General features: G+C 37.4%; 2 protein-coding genes across 2 annotated transcripts; both read right to left on the reverse strand.

Moving 5' to 3' along the window:
- Window positions 1–11,341: 11,341 nt before the first annotated feature.
- Window positions 11,342–12,334, reverse strand: LOC108439226 (olfactory receptor 1-like). Its single transcript, XM_017717495.2, has one exon. It carries the CDS (start codon window positions 12,332–12,334, stop codon window positions 11,342–11,344), a length of 993 nt encoding a protein of 330 aa, XP_017572984.2.
- Window positions 12,335–18,820: 6,486 nt separating this feature from the next.
- Window positions 18,821–19,822, reverse strand: LOC108439225 (olfactory receptor 1-like). Its single transcript, XM_017717494.1, has one exon. It carries the CDS (start codon window positions 19,820–19,822, stop codon window positions 18,821–18,823), a length of 1,002 nt encoding a protein of 333 aa, XP_017572983.1.
- Between the last annotated feature and the right edge of the window lie 382 nt (window positions 19,823–20,204).

Genomic DNA, 20,204 nt, shown 5'->3' on the forward strand with positions numbered 1-20,204 from the left:
CCAAGAACCTCCTGGTGGACACCGGTGGTGAGGGAGGCCATCAAGCTAAAGAAAGAGGCCTTTAGGGACTGGACGGCACCGAAGGACAGCAGATAGTTACTGACAGGCAAAAAAGGTGGCAGCCACAATGGTGGCAGAAGAAAAATCCAGGGCATGGGAGAAGTTTGATGAAGCCATGAAAAAGACTTTCAGTTGGCCTCAAGGAGGTTCTGGACAACTATCTGGTGACTCTGGGGCAGTGACTGCGCCCAAGCTGTATTCAGCAAGGGTGGAGAAACTCTGACTTTAAGTGAGGATATTGTCGATCGGTGGAAGGAGCACTTTGAGGAACTCCTTAATCCAGGAGACATGCCTCCTTCACGGGAGTCAGGGCCAGAGGCTTCTGGCATGTCAAGTCCCATTTCCCTGGTGTAGGTCACTGAGGTAGTTGGCAAGATCTTCAGTGGCAAGGCACCGGGGTGGATGAGATTCGTCCAGAGATGCTTAAGGCTCTAGACATTGTGTGGCTGTCATCTCTACCATATTGCATGGACCTCGGGAACAGTACCCTTGGACTGGCAGACTGGAGTGGTGGTCCCCATATTTAAAAAATGGGACCGGAGGGTGTATGCCAACTATCAGGGTATCACATTGCTCAGCCTCCATGGGAAAGTCTATGCCAAGGTGCTGGAAAGGAGACTCCGACCGATAGTTGTACCTCAGATTGAGGACGAACAATGCAGATTCCGTCCCAGCCATAGACCAGCTTTTCACCCTCTCACAGATTGTTGAGGGGGCATGAGAGTTTGCTAACCCAGTCTACATGTGTTTTATGGATTTGGAGAAGGCTTATGACCATCTTCCCTGAGATATCTTGTGGGAGGTCCTCTGGGAGTATGGGGTGCTGGGGCTACTACTACAGGCCATTCAATCTCTGTACTCACAGAATGAGAGCTTTGTTTGGATACTTGGCATTAAGTCAGACTCTTTCATTGTTAGCATTGGACAGCCAGGGTTATGCCCTATCTCCACTCCTGTTTGTGACATTCATGAACAGAGTGTCAAGGCATAGCCGGGGTCAGGAGGACATGTTTGGAGGCCAGAGGGTGGCATCTCTGCTATTTGCAGATGATGTTATTCTTTTAGCTGGATGACATGTATGCCTCCAGTGCTCACTGGAGTGGTTTGCAACTGAGTGTGAAGCGGTTGTTATGCGGATCAGCACCTCCAAATCTGAGTTCATGGTCTTAGCCTGGAAATGGATGGCATGCCCACTCCAGGTAAAGGAAAAAGACTTGCCCCAGGCTGGCACAGGTGGCAGCAGTAATGCAGTCACTGTACCGGACTGTAGTGGTGAAGAGGGAGCTGAGCCATAAGGCGAAGCTCTGTTTACTGGTCTACATCCCAGTCCTCAGCTTTGGTCATGAACTGTGGGTAATGAGCGAAAGAACAAGATCGCGAATACAAATGGCAGAAATGAGCTGAGAAATGGGCATTTGCCAAAAAACATAATTTCTCCTGAATTGTTATCTTTCAGAAATTGGTGGTAGATTGAAGCTTTGATGTTTATTGAGGAGTGCATTTAAGAATTGTGAACTGCTTTTATTTATTTGTGTATGTGTAAGCAAACTGAACTTATTTGATTGTTTGCGAGTTTGAAATAATGCAGCAGGATGCTGTAGCAGAATACTGATATAAACGAACCAGTGAATAGCTACATCGTCATGTCATCCCAACGTTCTGTGGCCCCTAGTATGGTTAACTAATCATTCCAGAACATTCTTAGGAATTTTTAAGCATGTTGAACTGTGTGGAAAAGCTACTGGAACCATTTACCTTCCATGCCATGAACCATTCAGCCCTGCAGTGTAAAAGGTTATGTTTACACAGCAGGTAAAAGTGGCCCAATTCTAATCTTTTTCCTCATAAGTAACACAGATGTGTGATTTGTGTGGCTGTGTGAACAGCAAAAAATGCATTGGATCTGACATTTTCAATTCCAAATTGAGATGCTTTCATATGTGGTACTGAAATCCAATATGTATCTGATGTGCAGCAATGTGACTCTTCTGAACAGCCAGTCTTACAGCTTTTGTCTGATGCTGAGGTCTGAAGATGTCCTAAAATGTACACTGTACAGGTAATGGTGCAAACTCCCATGGTACCAGTAGAAGCTTGGGCTTCCTGGTCACTCTACCTGCTAATTGTTTATGGCAAACAGTTGAGTGAGGTCTTGAGCTTGGTAAGACAGAATGTGGTTTGGTTGAGCTAACTATACATATCTATATGTAGCTAGGCTACAAAGGAGTTCAATGAATGTCAAACTTGCTGACTATTGTGCTATAAGAACAAAACATTTGTGTAACATTACTTGTCATAGTATCACAGCTGTTTTCATGATATTGGGCTGATAACATGGCTGCAAAAAATGCAGTTGTTCTGTTGGCCGTAGAATCAATGTGGAACCTTCTTGCTCTCATACTTTTAACTCTCACTCTCTTGTCCCCTAATCTCTCCCCCTTCTACCTGCAATGCAACTGACAGTATGTGTCATAAAAGGAAACTAAATATATGAACATTTTAAAGGAACAAGACTTTTATCACTGATTATTTAGCAGGGCTACAACTAAGACAACTGTTAGAAGAGAAAAATTGTAGAAAATATAGAAAAAGTATTTTAAAATCAAGATCCTGAACAAATATGCCCCAAACTTCACTGTGTGTATGCTTCATTCATTTAAAAATTTTGGAATTCATGACATATTCATCAGGAACTAATATCAAACTAAGCTGCTAACTACTGCAGCCTCAGAGCTGTCACACCAACTACATAACTCTCTGATACTTGATTAAAATGTTCATTGCACCTAAGGCACCTAGCCTTATAATGTGAGCCATATAGATAGTAGATATAACATCTAATAATGGTTTCTCTAATAGAACATACCAACATAGTTAGACAAATGAGCTTTTGGAAAATACATCTCAGATTGAAATCTGGGAATTTGGAGGCCAGGGAAATATCTTGAATTTTTTGTCATGTTCCTCAAACCATTCCCAAAAAAAATTGTATAGTGTGGCAGGGTGCATTATCCTGCTGAAAGAGGCCACTGCAATTGTCAAATACTTTTGCCATGAAAGGGTGAATCTGGTCCACATCAGTGTTCAGGTAGTTGGCAAATTGATATACACAGGAATGCTCAGACCCAAGTTCACCCAACAAAACATAACACAGAATATTACACTCTGGCCACCGGCTTTTCTTCTTCCCACTGTGCACTCTGGTGCCAGCACTTTCCCAGTTTAACTGTGCACACATACCCATGTCCATGTGATGTAAAAGAATACATGGTCATTGTTCCAAGAGATGTGAGCATGATAAATTGCAGGGCAGACAGACATTGAGAAAAGAGTTTGTTGACATATGAATGGATGTGGCTGGGCTGTGTTCTAGTTTAGTGCATCTTTGCAACTAGTTTAACCATTTAAGCCAGGTCACATGCAAGGCCACAGAGAAATCTCCAGGTGGTAAATATGAAAGGAGATAAATATGGAGCCAACAAGAAATTACATTCGATAGGGGTGTGTACTGTTCCACATGGTTCTTTGGTCACAGTGTTAGAGCAAGTTGTTAGAGCAAGGACATCAGCTCAAGTCTATAAATGTCAAACTTAAATGTAAAAACAATTTGACCAAACCCTAATCAAACAAAAACTCCACTTATTCTTTTACCATTACATCTGCTGTTTAATACAAAGACATCTCCCATGTACAGAACACTGTAAAATAGTGATGTTATGTCACATATTGCTAAGAATAAATTTGTGTCAGTAACCAATTCAGTCATTGCTGTATACTAACAGGATCTCTCTGAGCTAATTGGACTGTAGTCTGTTTTTATTACTGTAAGCTTAGCATACAGCTAATGTGTTAGATTATTCTAAAGATTTAAAGGTTCCAAATAGTATGATTAATTTTAACATGACCATTTATCAACCTCTGTTACTTACAATTTAACATAATATTTTTATTATTATGCCACTGAGAACGACATATGTAAATTACTATGTAAAGTAATAATAAATACATCGAAAAGCCACATGACACCAATGATCAGAGTCATTGTGGTTTTGGTGACAACAGCATTATACCTCAGAGGAAAGCATATAGCAATGACTCTGTCAAATCAGGTTCATAAAGAGAAACACAAAAAACATGCTTGCCAGACAGTCCTCATAAGATACGTACTGAATCTCAGGCAGAAACAAGTCTGCATATTTGGGAATAAGAGTAGAATTCACACACATATCAGACAAGGCCAAGTTAAAGACAGCTATATACTTTGCATGCCAGATATAGTACCCATTATAAAATGATTCCCTAAAATAGTCACAACATACACAAAAAACATACACAAAACCATATTGTAATATTTTGCATGAGGCATGTCATACAATCCACTGAAAATGTGGAGGGGCGAATGAATGTAGCATTATCGAGGGGTGCCAAGGTTGTCATTTCAGGAGACTGGTTTCAATGAAACGTAAGAAAGGACAGTAATAGGGCCTTCAAACAGTTCATCACACTACAAATCCTCATGTGACACCCACAAAATGTTGGTCACATTTGTGATTAATGTTTTTGTATATTTTGTTTTACTAAATTATGAATTTCTGCTGATATAGCTCAAACCATATTGCTGTTGCTTGAGATGTCCTGTAGGGTAATTACTACTGCTAGCAACTCTGACAATCTAAGATTGTGCAAAGTAGAAGTTTATAATTCTCTGAGACAAAGAGCTGAAGTTATGAAATGGTGGCTAGTTCACGGTGTTAGCTTTTTAAAGCAAAACTCCTTGTCATTTCACATTTTTATATTTGTTGGTATGGTTCTAAGGTTGTATAAATCGAAATCCTTGCCATAGTAGCCTATGTTAAAATATATTTCTGATGCACTGATGGTCAAAATGCAGTACTAGCCTCAGTTAGCATTGTTAGCGTTCCCGTAGAGTTCAATGTAAAATTTTCAGTATGTTAGCATTTGGGTCATTCCATGGAAATGGCACATTTTGAGTCCTCATCTCCTCTTTAGGTGTATTTTATCTACTGGATCACAAAAATCTATATTTTAACAGCTTTACACATACATTGAAATATCTCCTTTAATACAGTGTATTTTTTTTAATTTGATCTTTTTATGAGAACTTTGTTTATTTGTTTATTTTTGCTGACACCACCTATTTTGTCATGTCCCTCATGGCCTTCAACGAAAGTATACTTAGAATATACCAAATACAACTATAAAAAAGTCCATATATTTTGATGTCAACCTAAACAACTGTCTGTGTTTAATTATTTGTGATATTATTTTTCAAAATTAATTGATAATTATTTATTCAAATCACATTATTTAGTTCTGTACCTAAGTAACCCCTCAACCCCGTAACACAAATGAATCTCCCCCACAAAAACAATGGTATGATCCATATGATCCATATACATCAAGAAATGACATCACTCAAGTCTTTTGGACAACAGGACAGCAAAGACAGGCAAGTGGCTTCCTTCTTTTATTTAATTTTGGTCATTTATCTTGTGATATTGTGGTCGCCAAACTCAGTGACTCAACACCGTCACATGAAAAAAAGATAGAAAACTATTACTTATAAAAAAGTTTTTTTTATTTCAAAACTATATGCTAATTCTGAATCTCATGCATGCCATGTGCTCTCTCTCTGGTATACAGTATGTATTCAGCGGCCATTTTGTGCAAAAATCACAACCCCGTCACACTCAACCCCGTTACATGTTTGACTGTGAGGTATACATATCAATGATACATTTAAGCAAAAAATTTGAAAATGTCAAAGTCCAATTTGAACCATTCTAGTGGAATGACCCATTTAACCTGTTTCTCTGCTCTTGTGACCCTGTATGTAATGTTTAAACAGACACAACTTATATATAAGCTTCTGTAAGGCTCTTAATGCAGAAAATGTGCAATTGCTGAGAGAATATTGGTTTTATTTGCACTAAAAGTGTTTAAATATGGTACAGTTTCACCAAGCTAGTTATACATGTCCACATGGAATGTACTATTAAACCTCCATTATTTAGGAGTATATTCAGTTGGGGTCTAATGGACTATTAATGTTTATAATTCATGATGGTGTATTATAAGAGCTACATTTCTGTTTGCTTTTGAATGTATATGTTATATATGAGTGTGTCTATATAATTGTATAGGTATTGTTATATATATATATATATATATATATATATATATATATATATATATATATATATATATATATATATATATATATTACTGATATGGATTTAGAACTGGAAGCAATATGGACAAAAAGCACGAGACAGAGACTATTTAAAAAATCTGTTATTGTTTAATAAAGAAAAGATTTGAGAAGCTGCTGCACAGACAAGCCACACTGCCTCATGTCTCATCTTTTCCACCCTGTTTACAGGTGTTTAACCTATTTACCCTGGGCTCGGGGAGTGTAACACTCACACCATAAATGTAAATAAAAATGATTAAGAGAATTGTATCATCCAAAATAAATCAATAGCAATTGATATGAAACTCATATGAAACAAGAGTACAGAATGTTAAAAACTGATCTACAGTGGTTTGATACAATACCTTCTACAGCAGGACAAAATTTTTTGGAGCAGAATTTCAAGTGAGATCAAACAGATTTATAACTGACCTATATTTACATCATGCTCAAGAGTACTGTGGTTTATTTAGTAGCGATGCTGTGAAGGTGTAGGAACAAACTCTTCGGTGACACCCGTCTCTTGCATATAAAGATGTTTATTAGCATTGAGAGGTCGAAGTCACAAAACAAGCCTTCGCGAAACAGCTTGGAGAGAACAGCCAATAGTCTCTGCCACATACATTTCAGCTCCTGGTTTTATTCATCCTGTGGACGTATAGCCCACATCTGGTTTCTGTCAAGATAGCCTCAGTTCGATGTATGGCTCCTCTCAAGCCAAATTAGGTATTTAACCTAATTTCTTCTCCAGAATGACCCTGGTCATCTAACCCCATATATGGCATTATTAATCATTCAGGGGGCCCCTTTCCTGTCCAGATGCCTCCTTTATCAGCTCGACTGAGACCCTGTCCTACTACCATTTCAGTCAGAGGCCCACAGAATAAACTCAATCAGGACCAATATGATAGAAATTAATGTTACGACTATAGAATTAATAAGATCAAATTCACCACAGTACACCTCCAAAAACACTTTTAATTTATTATTATTATTATTATTATTATTATTTCTACCCCAGATTCCTTGACCTTTGCAAATTTTCTAAGTAGAGCATATTAAATAACATTTTCACTGAATTAACACTGTTCACCCCTACACATTTCACCCCAACACGTGATGTTGGGGTGAACCTGTGAGAAATAAAAGTGTGGAGGTGCTGTGTCCCTTCACTCTGTTCTCCTCCTACACGGTCTGCTGTTAGTATGTGTGTCTGTCTGTGTGTATGTGTTTGTATATCTATGTGCGTGTGTGAGGGTGAACAACATGGCCAGGCTGCTGACTGGCTACAGTTGCAACAGAAGAACCTAATGCTGGCCACATGGGCTATTTTAAATATCTGGTGCCTTTACATAAATTGTTATGGCTTTTTAATTTAAAAAAAGCAATAATGTGTTGGGTCCATCAGACCCACTGAGTAACAAAAAAAAACATGAACACCACAAAAGGATTAAAAGTGTTAAAGGGGTTTTTCCGGTTATGGCGGCTTGTTGAGAGGATGCGTGTTAAGCTGCTCTGCTACCTTGTTAACTAAATCCTTTCTAAAAACATGTTTTGGGGATTGTTGTTTATTTCAATCCATCAGAAAACAGGAGGTAATACCAATGACACAAAAAAGCAAACCAAAGCTGTAAACAAACTCTTCATGCTAAGTTGCTGAACTTCACAATGCCAACCAACAATTCTAACTCTGTAGCTAACATCGAAGCTATGGAGACCAAGCAAATGGCTAATGCTAGCAAGGCATCTGAAGGCGCAGCACCAGGGACAGATAACCCTGCTGTTACATATGGCTCACATGCAATTTGTGACACTATACTGGCAGCACAAGATGAAATTGGAGTTTTCCGCCAGGTTTGATGGCATATTAGCGGCCACTGAAAATGTGAGGAAATGTGAGGCAAGAGCAGGAGATCCAGCTTAAGGTTGTTGGTTTACCCAAGGGAGCAGAGGGCACTGATGCCTGTGGCTTTCTAGAGAGCTTTCTAGAAACCAGAGGTTTTAGGGTTGGCACCCTCAAGCACAAAATTCACAGTAGAGAGGGCTCACAGAGTCGGTCCAAGAATGGAGACCACCAATTCCTCAAGAACAATAATAATGAAGTTTCTAAATTATAAGGATAAAGAAACAGTGGTGACAACAGCCAAGATGAAAGTGCAGAGCCTCTATAAGTACCAACCGGTGCGATTTTACCAAGACATAGCAGCTGGTGTGCACAGGAGGCGAAAGGAGTTTGACGAGGTGACGGCTCTAGTCACTGAGGCTATAATTTGAAATGATTCCTCCTGAAAGACTATTGGTGACATACGAGGGATGGCCACACATCTTCAACAGTCCTGGAGAAGCTGAAGAGTTCATCGGGCAACTTAAATAGAGTTGATCTGATTAATACATTCAGGAAGATGTCGGGTTATAAGATAAATAACTCTAAAACTTCTATAATGCTATTAATTCATGCAAAAAGAAAAAATCCACCCGAGGTGACACTCCAATTCAACATTGTGGACTGTTTCACATATTTAGGCATTCAATTTATACCAAATCTTAAGAATATTGTAGAAAATAACTACAAACCTTTGTTATGGGAATTTTCAAATTCACTAGACAGATGGGCACCTATACCAATGTCTCTAATGGAGAAAATTAGTGTTCTTAAAATGAATATACTGCCTAAACTGTTGTATTTGTTTCAAAATCTGCCACTACCACCACCAAGTAATTTGTTTTTATTACTTAAAGACCCTTTTTATTCATTTTTTTATGGAACAACAGAGGTTGTACATGTCAATGATGTACTTACCCTATGATAGAGGGGGGCTTAGGTGCCCCAATATCCTTTGGTACTATTGGGTAGCACAGCTAAGGGGATTGATGTTCTACTTTACAGATAAAAGATGCTCCCTAGTGGAGAGAGATGGAAGGTCAACTCTTGGGTCTACCCCTTCCCATTTACCTTTACTCAGCTTCTGGTAAAAATCTTTTTAAAAAAGCACTAAGAATCCCATAATTAGAAATATGATTGTTGTATGACATCAAATTAAAAAATAATTGCCTCTCTTTATTTGTTTAGTCCAAAATGGGGCAATGAATCATTTCCATCAGGGAGGTCTGATGGGGGGTTTAAAATTTGGGCTGAAAAAGGAATATAAGCAATAGCAGATCTATATAATCCCAGCAGTAAATTGCTTATGTCATTTGAAGAAATAGCTGATAAATATAGTAAATCATTAAACCATTTTTTCAAATATGTACAATTGAGAAATTTTATTAAAACACAACAAAATCAGTCATTTTCTATTCCTGTTTTGTCCCAAATAGAAAAAGTAATGTTTAAGAATTGTTTGGGGAGGGGCATCCATTCCAAAATATATAACCTTTTAATGGGTGAATCCTTAGAATCATCGATAGAGAGATTGGAGGCATGAAGAGGATTATTAAGGATTAATTTTTAATTCAAGGATTAGATTAAAGGATTGGGAGAAGGCATGTAATAAAGCTCATTGACAATTAACTCATGTCTTAAATTAATACAACATAATTGGCTGCTACGTACATATATAACTCCAGAAAGGCTTAATACAAACAATAGTGTTATACCTGATGTGTGTACCAAGTATGGTAAAGAAAAAGGGACACTCTTTCACTGTCTGTGGTAGTGTGTCATTTAAGACAGTGCTGGGAAGCAGTGAGAGATTGTATCCAAGACATCATGTATATACAGATACCATTGGACTTAAAGTTCTTCATACTGGGTTTATATCCAATGAATTACAAAATCAGACAAAGACATCAACAGTTTTTAGAAATTGGTATATTATTAGCTAAAAGAGTTATTGCTTTATCATGGAAAAGAACAAGTGCTCCAGGTATAGATAAATGGTTAGGTGAATTATCTACAACTTTGCACTTACTTATTTACATAATGCCGTCAATGGTAAATATTCATTGTTTTATTTGGGGTCCATTCATCGACTATCTAGAAAATATAGATTTAACTCAGATGTTGCAAGATCCTAAGATCACATAAGTAACCCTCTGCAGCTTAAAATCTTTAAAACTATTTTCCCCACCCAATGCTCAAAAGAGTTAAAGGGGACACATGTATTTAGGAGTAATAAGGACCACTTAATTTAATTTAATTTAAAAAAAAGTTGACCAAATGTCCAGTTCTAGTTAAATAAACACTCCCACTCATACTTTCACCATCACAGCTGATTTTTCACATGCAGTCATCTGTGATGGACAGGACAGTGTAAAACAGTAATGTAACACCACATATTACTAAAACTGAATATGTGTGTTAGTAACCGATTAAAATCTCTTTTTGTTAACAACTCTCTGTAAGATAACTGGACATAAGTCTCTCTACATTAGAGTAAGCTGACCATTTTAATATTGCTAATAGCTCTACTAATTTTCAGATACAAAAACCCATATCCTACATCTTTCTTGCACTTTATCATTTGCCTTGAGATACATTGATTGCATTTGTGCAATTTTATTTCATGAAAACAGTCATAATTCATTTATATTTTCCAACCTTTCTTAATAATGTCATTTTTGTTATTGTGCCTTGAGGACTGATATATGTCAAATGCGACTTGGGCAACATTGTTATATTTGATATCAATATAATATATTATAATATAATATATATCTATAAAATATAATATACAATATAATATAATATAAATGTGATATATTTTTCTGTTTAGATCGATCTTGATCATTATCACGATGTACCACTGTCAGTTTTTTTTAATAATATCCTTTGGAAATTGCAGAGTGAATACAGCAAATGCCCATTATTAATTAAAATATTAATATATTTATTATCAGAACATAATATAAATAAAAATATATATATAGAGAGAGAGAGACAGAGAGAGATATGTAATTTTCTAACTTAACACAAAAACATTAACTTTCAGTACATCAGCTTACAATCATGGGCTTCCTTTAAGAACAATTAAAAATGTTGTTTAGTAAAAAATGTCAGAAAAACAGAAAACAGTGAACAACTATCTGCATTATGTCAGTAAGTCCAAATAACAATGTTATATCATTTTAATTCTTTGCAATGCTTTTCACATGACCTTCTATTGCAAAGTTCACCTTGATTCGTTTGTAGAGTACTTTAATAGACTGCAATACTTCCTCGGTCTTGAGAGTATATATGATTGGGTTTAACATAGGTGGCATCGCTTGTGCTAAGACTGAGTTGAATATTCTAGTATTTGTTTGTACAGTTGTTGTAAGAGTCAACATATAAATGCTAAAGACTGGTACATAAAACATGCCTACTAAAATTAGATGGGAAGTGCAGGTTTTCATTGCTTTCTTTCGATCAGCACCATGTGAGATCTTAAGTAATGCAATACCAATACATACATATGAGATAGCTATTAGTCCCAATGGAATGCAAAGAACTAAAACAATATAGGTATCGGCCATCATATAATTAGGAGTATTATCATTACAGGATAGTTTGATGACAGGGCCATGGTCACAGAAATAACTGCCGACTGTTGTAGATTCACAGAATGACAATCTGGTAATCAGAGATACAAGTATGGTAATGATAAATACAGCGAAAAGCCACAAAAAACCGATGATCAGAGTCATTGTGGTTTTGGTGACAATAGTATGATACCTCAGAGGAAAACATATAGCAATTACTCTGTCAAAGCACAAAGCAAGCAAAGTAAAAGACTGCAGGCTCATGAAGAGAAACACAAAAAACATGCTTGCCAGACAGTCTTCATAAGGTATGTATTGGTTCTCAGGCAGAAACAGGTCTGCGTACTTAGGAATAAGAGCAGAGCTTCCACACATATCAGACAAGGCCAAGTTAAAGACAGCTATATACTTTGCTGTGTGCAGAGTGCGTGCCAGATATATTGTACCCATGATAAAAGAATTCCCTAAAATAGTCACAATGTATACAAAACACAAAAACATATAGTAATACTTTGAATGTGGCATATTGTGCAATCCACTGATGTAAAATGCATGGGGGCGAATGAATGTAGCATTCTCGAGGGGCACCGTGGTAGTCATGTCAAGACAGTGGTTTTCAATGAAAAAGAAGGATAGTTATAGGGCCTTCAAAAAGTTCATCACACTACAAATCCTCACACCATAAATGAATATAAAAATGATTAAGAGAAATGTATTATACAAAATAAATCAATGACATTTGATATGAAACTGAAATGAGTACAGATGTTAAAAACTGATCTACAGTGGTTTGATGCAATACCTTCCTCAGCAGGACAAAACCTTTCGAAGGCAATGTTCAAGAGAGATCAAACACATTTATAACTGACCTACATTTACGTCATGCTCCAAAGCACACCTCCAAAAAAAAAAAAAAAAAGAAAAAGAAACACAAATCTCTATAAGCAAGGCTGTATGCTAAAGTGGAACATTTTTGCAGCAAATCCAAGATTTGTCTGGTCCTATATACATTAAATTTTTGATTACCCTGCCTGCTTTCCAAAAAAAAGCAATCTGTGATATGTTTCCTGTGTCATGAAAATGCTCTTAAGACAAACATTAAAAAAGTAGAAACTTCCAGTTTTGTATTGATTATATATATATATATATATATATATATATATATATATATATATATATATATATATATATATATATATATATGTATTGATTTACTCACTCCTTGTTCAAGCATTTAATTTTTTTTGGCAAAAATAGAGGAATAGTCAGAAAAAAAAATCTGGGCATAACATTTATTTTTATTATATTAATTCTAAGATTCTATATTAATTCTATCAATGAAGGCAGAGATCTCCACCTCTGAAAATCCAGTTTATGTTTGTTGATTAATGGAGAAACACTGGTATGAAATAGAAAAGGTAGGGTGTGGGGCACATTGAATTCCTACGTATTTAAACTCTGTTTGAGCAAATTTAGATAGGATAGTAGATTGGTTTAAAAACAATGCAAGTGAGTTCACTGGAAAACACTCCCTTTTTTTGTAAATTCACTTCGAAGGAAGTGAACTCATTTGGTCAGTTACATATAACAATAAGTCGTCTGCATACAATGATAGTTTCAGTTCGATAGGAATAACAGTAACAGGGAAAAGGACATCCCTAGTCCCACGAGCCAAAGAAAATTTGTCAGAATGTATATGATTAGTGTATACACTAGCATGGGGGAAGTGTATAACAATTTTATCCTAAAGATAAATTTGTCTCTGAATCCAAATATACAGTTAGGCCCAGAAATATTTGCACAGTGATATAATCTTCATGATTTGGGCTCTGCATGCCACCATATTGGATTTGAAATGAAACAACTGAGATGCAATAGAACTTTAGACTTTTAGGTTTAATTCAAGGGGTTGCACAAAAATATCCTATAAAATGTTTAGGAATTGCAACCATTTTTCTACAAAGCCTCCTCATTTCAGGGGCTCAAAAGTAATTGGACAAATTAACTTTACATCCATCCATCCATCCATCCATCGTCATCTGCTTATCTGAGTCTGGGTCTTAGGGGGGGAAGCAGCCTAAGGCCCAGGCCTCCCTCTCCCCTGCCACCTCCTCCAGCTCTTCCAGAGGAATACCAAGGCGTTCCCAAGACAGTTGAGAGATACAATCCTTCCAATGTGCCTGGGTCTTCCCCTGGGGTCTCCTCCCCATCGGACATGTCTGAAATACCTCCCTAGGGAGGCATCCAGAGGCCAACCTTACCAGATGCCCGAACCAACTCAACTGGCTTCTCTCAATGTCGAGTAGCAGTGGCTCTACATTGATTCTCTCCCGAATCAGTGAGCTTCTCAACCTATCTCTAAGGGAGAGGCCGGCAACCCTGTAGAGAAAGCTCATTTGCTGCTTGCATCTCCAATCTCGTTCTTTCGGTCACTACCCAAAGCTTGTGACCATAGGTGAGAGTCGGAATGTAGATTGACTGGTAAATTGACAGCTTCGCCTTCTGGCTCAGCTTTCTCTTCACCATGACGGACCGGTATAGGGTCCGCATTACTGCAGACACTGCACCAATCCACCTGTCAACCTCTCGCTCCATCCCTCCTTCACTCATGAACCAAATCCTGAGATATTTAAACTCCTCCACTTGGGGCAAGAATTCACTCCTGACCTGGACAGAGATTTCCACCCTTTTCTGACTGAGATGATTCAGATTTAGAGGTGCTGATTTTCATCCCAGCTGCTTCACACTCGGCTACAAACTGGTCCAGAGAAAGCTGGCAGTCCCGGCCTGATGACACCAACAGGACCACATCATCCACAAAAAGCAGACGTGAAATCCTGAGGCCACCATACTGTACACCCTCTGCCACTTGGCTGTTCCGAGAAACTCTGTCCATAAAAGTTATAAACAGAATGGCGGAGTCCAACCTTGACTGGAAACCAATCCGACTTACTGCCGGCTATACGACCCGAATATGAGCAGAAAGTATATCCCTGTACACATCAGAATTCATCCGGCTGCTTTTGTCTTCTGTCACATTATCAGTAAACACTAGTGACCCAGTGCCATTGGAAGCCATGCATGCCCATGCCATCACACTGCCTCCACCATGTTTTACAGATGGTGTGGTGTACTTTGGATCATGAGCCATTCCAAGCCTTCTTCATACTATCTTCTTCCCATCATTCTGCTATAGGTTGATCTTAGTTTCATCTAAAGAATGCTGTTCTAGACGTTCCAGGCTTCTTTATAAGTTTTTTGACAAAGTCTAATCTGGCCTTTCTATTTTTGAGGCTGATTAATGGTTTACACCTTGTGGTGAACCCTCTGTATTTGCTCTCATGAAGTCTTCTCTTTATAGTAGACTTAGATACTGATACACCTACTTCCTGGAGAGTTTTCTTAGCTTGGGTGAATGTTGTGAAGGGTTTTTCTTCACCATAGAAAGGATTCTGCCATCATCCACCACTGTTGTCTTCTATGGATGTCCATGCCTTTTTGAGTTCCCAAGCTCAACAGTGTGCTCTTTTTTCCCCAGAATGTACCAAACTGTTGATTTGGCCACTCCTAACATTCCCACTGTCTCTCTGATGGATTTCTTCTTTTTTTTCAGCCTAATTATGGTCTGCTTCAATTCCATTGAGAGCTACTTTGACCGCATGTTGTGCATTCACACCAACAGCTTCAAAATGCAAATACCACACCTGTAATCACCTCCAGCCCTTTTACTTGTCTAATTGATGGTGGAGTAATGAGCGAATAGCCCATGCAGCCCATGAAATAGCTTTTGAGATAATTGTCCAATTTGTCCAAATTGGTCCAATTACCTTTGGACCCTTGAAAAGAGGTAGCTACATATTAAAGAGCCATAATTCCTAAACCCTTCCTCCAATTGGGATGTGAATACCCTCAAATTAAAGTACACAGTCTCCACATTAAGCTCATGTTCATTATACATCTGTATCTTGAACTTATTTTGATAAACAGCTAAAATACCAAAACTTGGGTCACTGTCCAAATATTTCTGGGCTTAACTATATGTAAAATCGCAAAACGATAATCTCCCTCAACTCGGTGGAAAGTGTTATCCACATCTAATGAAATGACAACTTTAGGAGTGGAGGAAGAATGTTTTGTGAATATTTTTTTAAAAGAGTGCGGACATTAAAAGGGAGGTGACACCCCCAATAAAGCTGTTTTGGTCTGGTGAATTATACCAGAGAGAATTTTCTCCAGCTGCAACACCAATGCTTTAGCCAGAATTTTCACATCTACATTTAGAAAGGATATAGGCCTATAAGAGGCACAAGAAGTAGTCCTTATCCTTGTTCAAAAGGATGAATATAGTTGCTTCGGCAAGAGCTGAAGGTAATAACCTGGATTCCAGGGACTCATTCTAAATTGCTAAATGAAGGGGAGATAACTTGTCAATAAATGTTTGGTCACACTTTATATTAAGTGTACATAATAACTGTGTAGTTATATGTGAACAACATATGCAACAACAGTGTAACTACTACGTTTTAGTCACTGTTACAGATGGATTACAGTGGTACACCTTATGTAATTACCCATGTGTAGCAACTTCAGTTGTTATATAGGTACAGTGCAATTACAGCATGGTAATTATAGAGTGGCAATTAATGTGATTACCTTGTTACAACACAGTTATTCCACAGTAATTATGTAAACCAAATGCAATATGTAAACAAAAAAACTTCTGATCTCTAGTGTATCAAAAAGATATGCTGGTGTAATTACAAAAGGCAAATTATACATTGCTGTAAATATATATATATATATATATATATATGTATGTATGTGTGTATATAATATAGGCTGCACTGCTGTAATCCATCTGTAACACTGAGTAAATCATCATTGTTAAAGATGCTATTGATGTGTATACAGTTATTAGAGACACTCAATATAAAGTGGGATCAAAAATTCCACTGGAAAGCCATCAGGACCAGGAGCTTGCATAGCTCTGACAGTGACTGAGATCTCCTCGATACTTAAGGGGGAATCAAGATCATTTATAGCTGTAGGATTTACAGAGGTAAACACAAGATCCTCAAAATGCGAGAGCATCTCAGTGTTATCAGATGTTCAGATCCTCTCTATTAATGCTACTTTCAAGTCCTTTTATTCTAGTCTCTATCATTCAGAGTTGTCATACATCTGACAACTCTGAATGATAGAGACTAGAATAAAAGGACTTGAAAGTAGCACTAATAGAGAGGATCTGAACACAGTGCACCCATAGAGTTCTTGATTTGTAAAATGGATCAAGAGGTATTCTGTCTTTTTAATTGTTGTGCTAAAGCCTAGATGCTTTATCACCGTACTCATAATAATTACTGTGTGCCCACAACAGCATCTGTTCAGCCTCAGTTGTGGTAATAAGATCGAGTTTAGCTTGTAAATCGAATCGACATTTCAGTTGAGCAAGTGTGGTATTAACCGAGTTAAACTTATCCAAATCAGCAGTTTCATTCAATAGATCTTAAAACTTACATTTATGTAATCTCCTACATTAGTTAAGACAGTGGTCTTCACGGAGATCTGTAATTATTCCACCAACTGGGTATGGATGAAGTCTTTTTTTTGGGAACCTCATTGCCAATGCAGAAATGCATGTATGTATTCTGACAACCACAGCATTGTGTGCATTCTGCTTGTGAAAAGTGTCCCAGTCTGCAGAACATAAAACATCTATTCATAGTCTCAGTGGCATCATTATTGCAATCACGGATGGTTTTCACATGAGACAGCATTTAAAAATAGGCTTATAGGACGCTAAAAGATAAATTATATAGTGATCGAATTAGACACAAGAGGCCTAACTTTTGCCTTATAGGCTTCTTTAATATTCACATATCACTTATCTAAAACTTTACTGCCACGAGTACAACCTTATAGATAAGGACCTAAGTCTGTCTATTCAGTGTGCTCACCTTTTAAAATGTTTTGTCTGAAACACATAAAATTATTTTTAAAAAGTTTAGTTGAATCCATTTCATCCCTTCTAAAAAATAACAACTAAACTCTTAAGTATGTATTTACCTGTAGGCTGGGTGTAAAGTTTATAGGTTCACTTAACTTGAACATGGGTGCCCAACACTGTTGCTGGTTTGTGACACGTTCCACCTTGGACTGCAGCTGACCGGCAGCTCCCCATAAGCTTAAAGCCAGGTATATATCATGTGATTTTAGCCCAAATTTAACTTCAATTTGGTCTGAACCAACTGAATTTCATGATCGGGTCGGATTTCAGCTTTACTGGCAGTCATTTGCCATGCAGTGTCTGCCCAAATGAGCATGTTCGATTGAGTAGTTGGGTGATTACAAAGAATCACAACAATTGCTCATACATCAGTAAACATCAATAAGTTAATAGTTTTTAATTGCCTTTGTAAAATTGTCTTTTGCCTTTGTTTCAGTGTTGTAGCAGGGTTTGTCAGTGGCTGAATTTCAAATGGCAGCACACCATGCAGCACACTGTGTAATTTCTGGTTTCTATACCAAAGTAGTTACTACTATTTGCCTAGCATGGACTTGTGCACACATGACAAAATCCCGAATATATTTTTATGAGATATATGATGGACTGTTTGGATGCAGGAGCCACTGTTTTAAGTCCTATGTGGTGCACTTTGTATGGAGTCATTGAAAATTCAGTCCTACCCATCTTTGGGGGCTGTGTTTCATGTGCGGTGTGAACACCCCCAGTGCATCATGTCAGTGTTTTCATATAACATTAGCATGTAAATCACAGACTTTGTCCATACATTATGGGCGATTCTAAAATGTCACTAAATAACAAGATTTCTAAAATCTCACGGTGTAATTCCTGGCTGTATGGCCATAACGACTTGGCCCTTGTTAAAGTTGCTAGGTCTTCACACCTGCATATATCTTCCACAACCAACAAGATGACTACAAAGTGTTTGCTTTTTGTCTAATATATCCCAGACCTTGAAGTGCACCATTGTAAGACATTTTTGTTTTCCCTCAGCAAACATTTTATTTCTACCTGTTGACTTTGTAGTTGGTATATTACGCCAGTGAGCCAAATTACAGTTATTATATCACTTTAATTGTTCTCACAGTTTTCACAGGATCTTCCATTGCAAAGTTCACCCTAAAACGTTTGTAGAGTACTTTAATAGACTGCAATACCTCTTCTGTCTTCAGTGTATATATGATAGGGTTTAACATGGGTGGAATTGCTTGTGTTAGGACTGAGTTGATTATTCTATTATTTGGATGTATGTATGTTGTATCAGCAGTAATATAAACACTAATGATTGGTAGATAAAACATGGCCACTAATATGAGGTGGGAAGTGCAGGTTTTCATAGCCTTGATTCTATCAGCACCATGTGAGATCTTACACAGAGCAACACCAATACAAACATATGAGATAGCTATTAGCATCAATGGAAGGCAAAGCATAACTGCAACATTAACATAGGCCAACATGTAATTAGGTGAATTATCATTACAGGCTAGTGTGAAGATGGGGAAATAATCACAGAAATAGCTGTCAACTGTGGTAGATCTACAGAAGGACAGTCTGGTAGTCAGAACTACCCGGATGGTAACAAGAAATACAGAGACAAGCCAAATGAGACCAGTGATTAGAATCATTGTGGTTTTGGTGACAATAGTATGATACCTCAGAGGAAAACATATAGCAATTACTCTGTCAAAAGACAGACTAAGTAACGTAAAGGACTGCATATTCATAAAAAGAAAAACAAAAAACATGCTTGTCATACAGTCTTCATAAGGTATGTACTGGTTTTCAGAAAGAAACATATCCGCATACTTAGGAATAAGAGCTGAGCTTCCACACAGATCAGAAAAGGCCAAGTTGAAGACAGCTATATACTTAGCTGTGTGTAGACTACGTGCCAGGTATATAGTACCCATTATAAACGAATTCCCTAAAATAGTAACAGCATACACAAAACACAAAAACATATAGTAATACTTTGCATGTGGCACGTTGTGCAATCCACTGATGTAAAACGTAGGGGGGCGAACGAAAGTAGCATTCTCAAAAGACACCACAGTAATCATGTCAGGAGAATGGTCTTAAATAAAATATAAGAAAGAATGGTTAGAAAGAATGGACTCTTCACAAAGTTTACAACTTTACGAGTCTTAAAACATTAATGCAAATAAAAATGATAAAGAGAATTTGTAACATGCAAAATTAATTAATAGCAAACAACAATTTCTGTAATTAATAATTATATGAAACAAGAATACAGGATGTTAAAAACATCCACATTTTTTATACAATACCTTCTGCAGCAGGACAAAATCTTTTGGACCAGAATTTCAAGAGAGATCAAATATATATATAGCTGACCTGTGTTGACATCATCTTAAAAAGAGCGCCTCCACAACACAAATCTCTAGAGACAAGGTTGTATACTCAACTGGAATACATTTGAAG

Source organism: Pygocentrus nattereri, chromosome 18 (assembly GCF_015220715.1).
Source record: "Pygocentrus nattereri isolate fPygNat1 chromosome 18, fPygNat1.pri, whole genome shotgun sequence".
In the NCBI taxonomy this organism is placed as follows: domain Eukaryota; kingdom Metazoa; phylum Chordata; class Actinopteri; order Characiformes; family Serrasalmidae; genus Pygocentrus; species Pygocentrus nattereri.

Excerpts from the sequence above, each read along its gene's own strand:
- LOC108439226 (XM_017717495.2), bottom strand. The coding sequence starts at position 12,334 with ATGACTACCACGGTGCCCCTCGAGAATGCTACATTCATTCGCCCCCAT.
- LOC108439225 (XM_017717494.1), bottom strand. The coding sequence starts at position 19,822 with ATGATTACTGTGGTGTCTTTTGAGAATGCTACTTTCGTTCGCCCCCCT.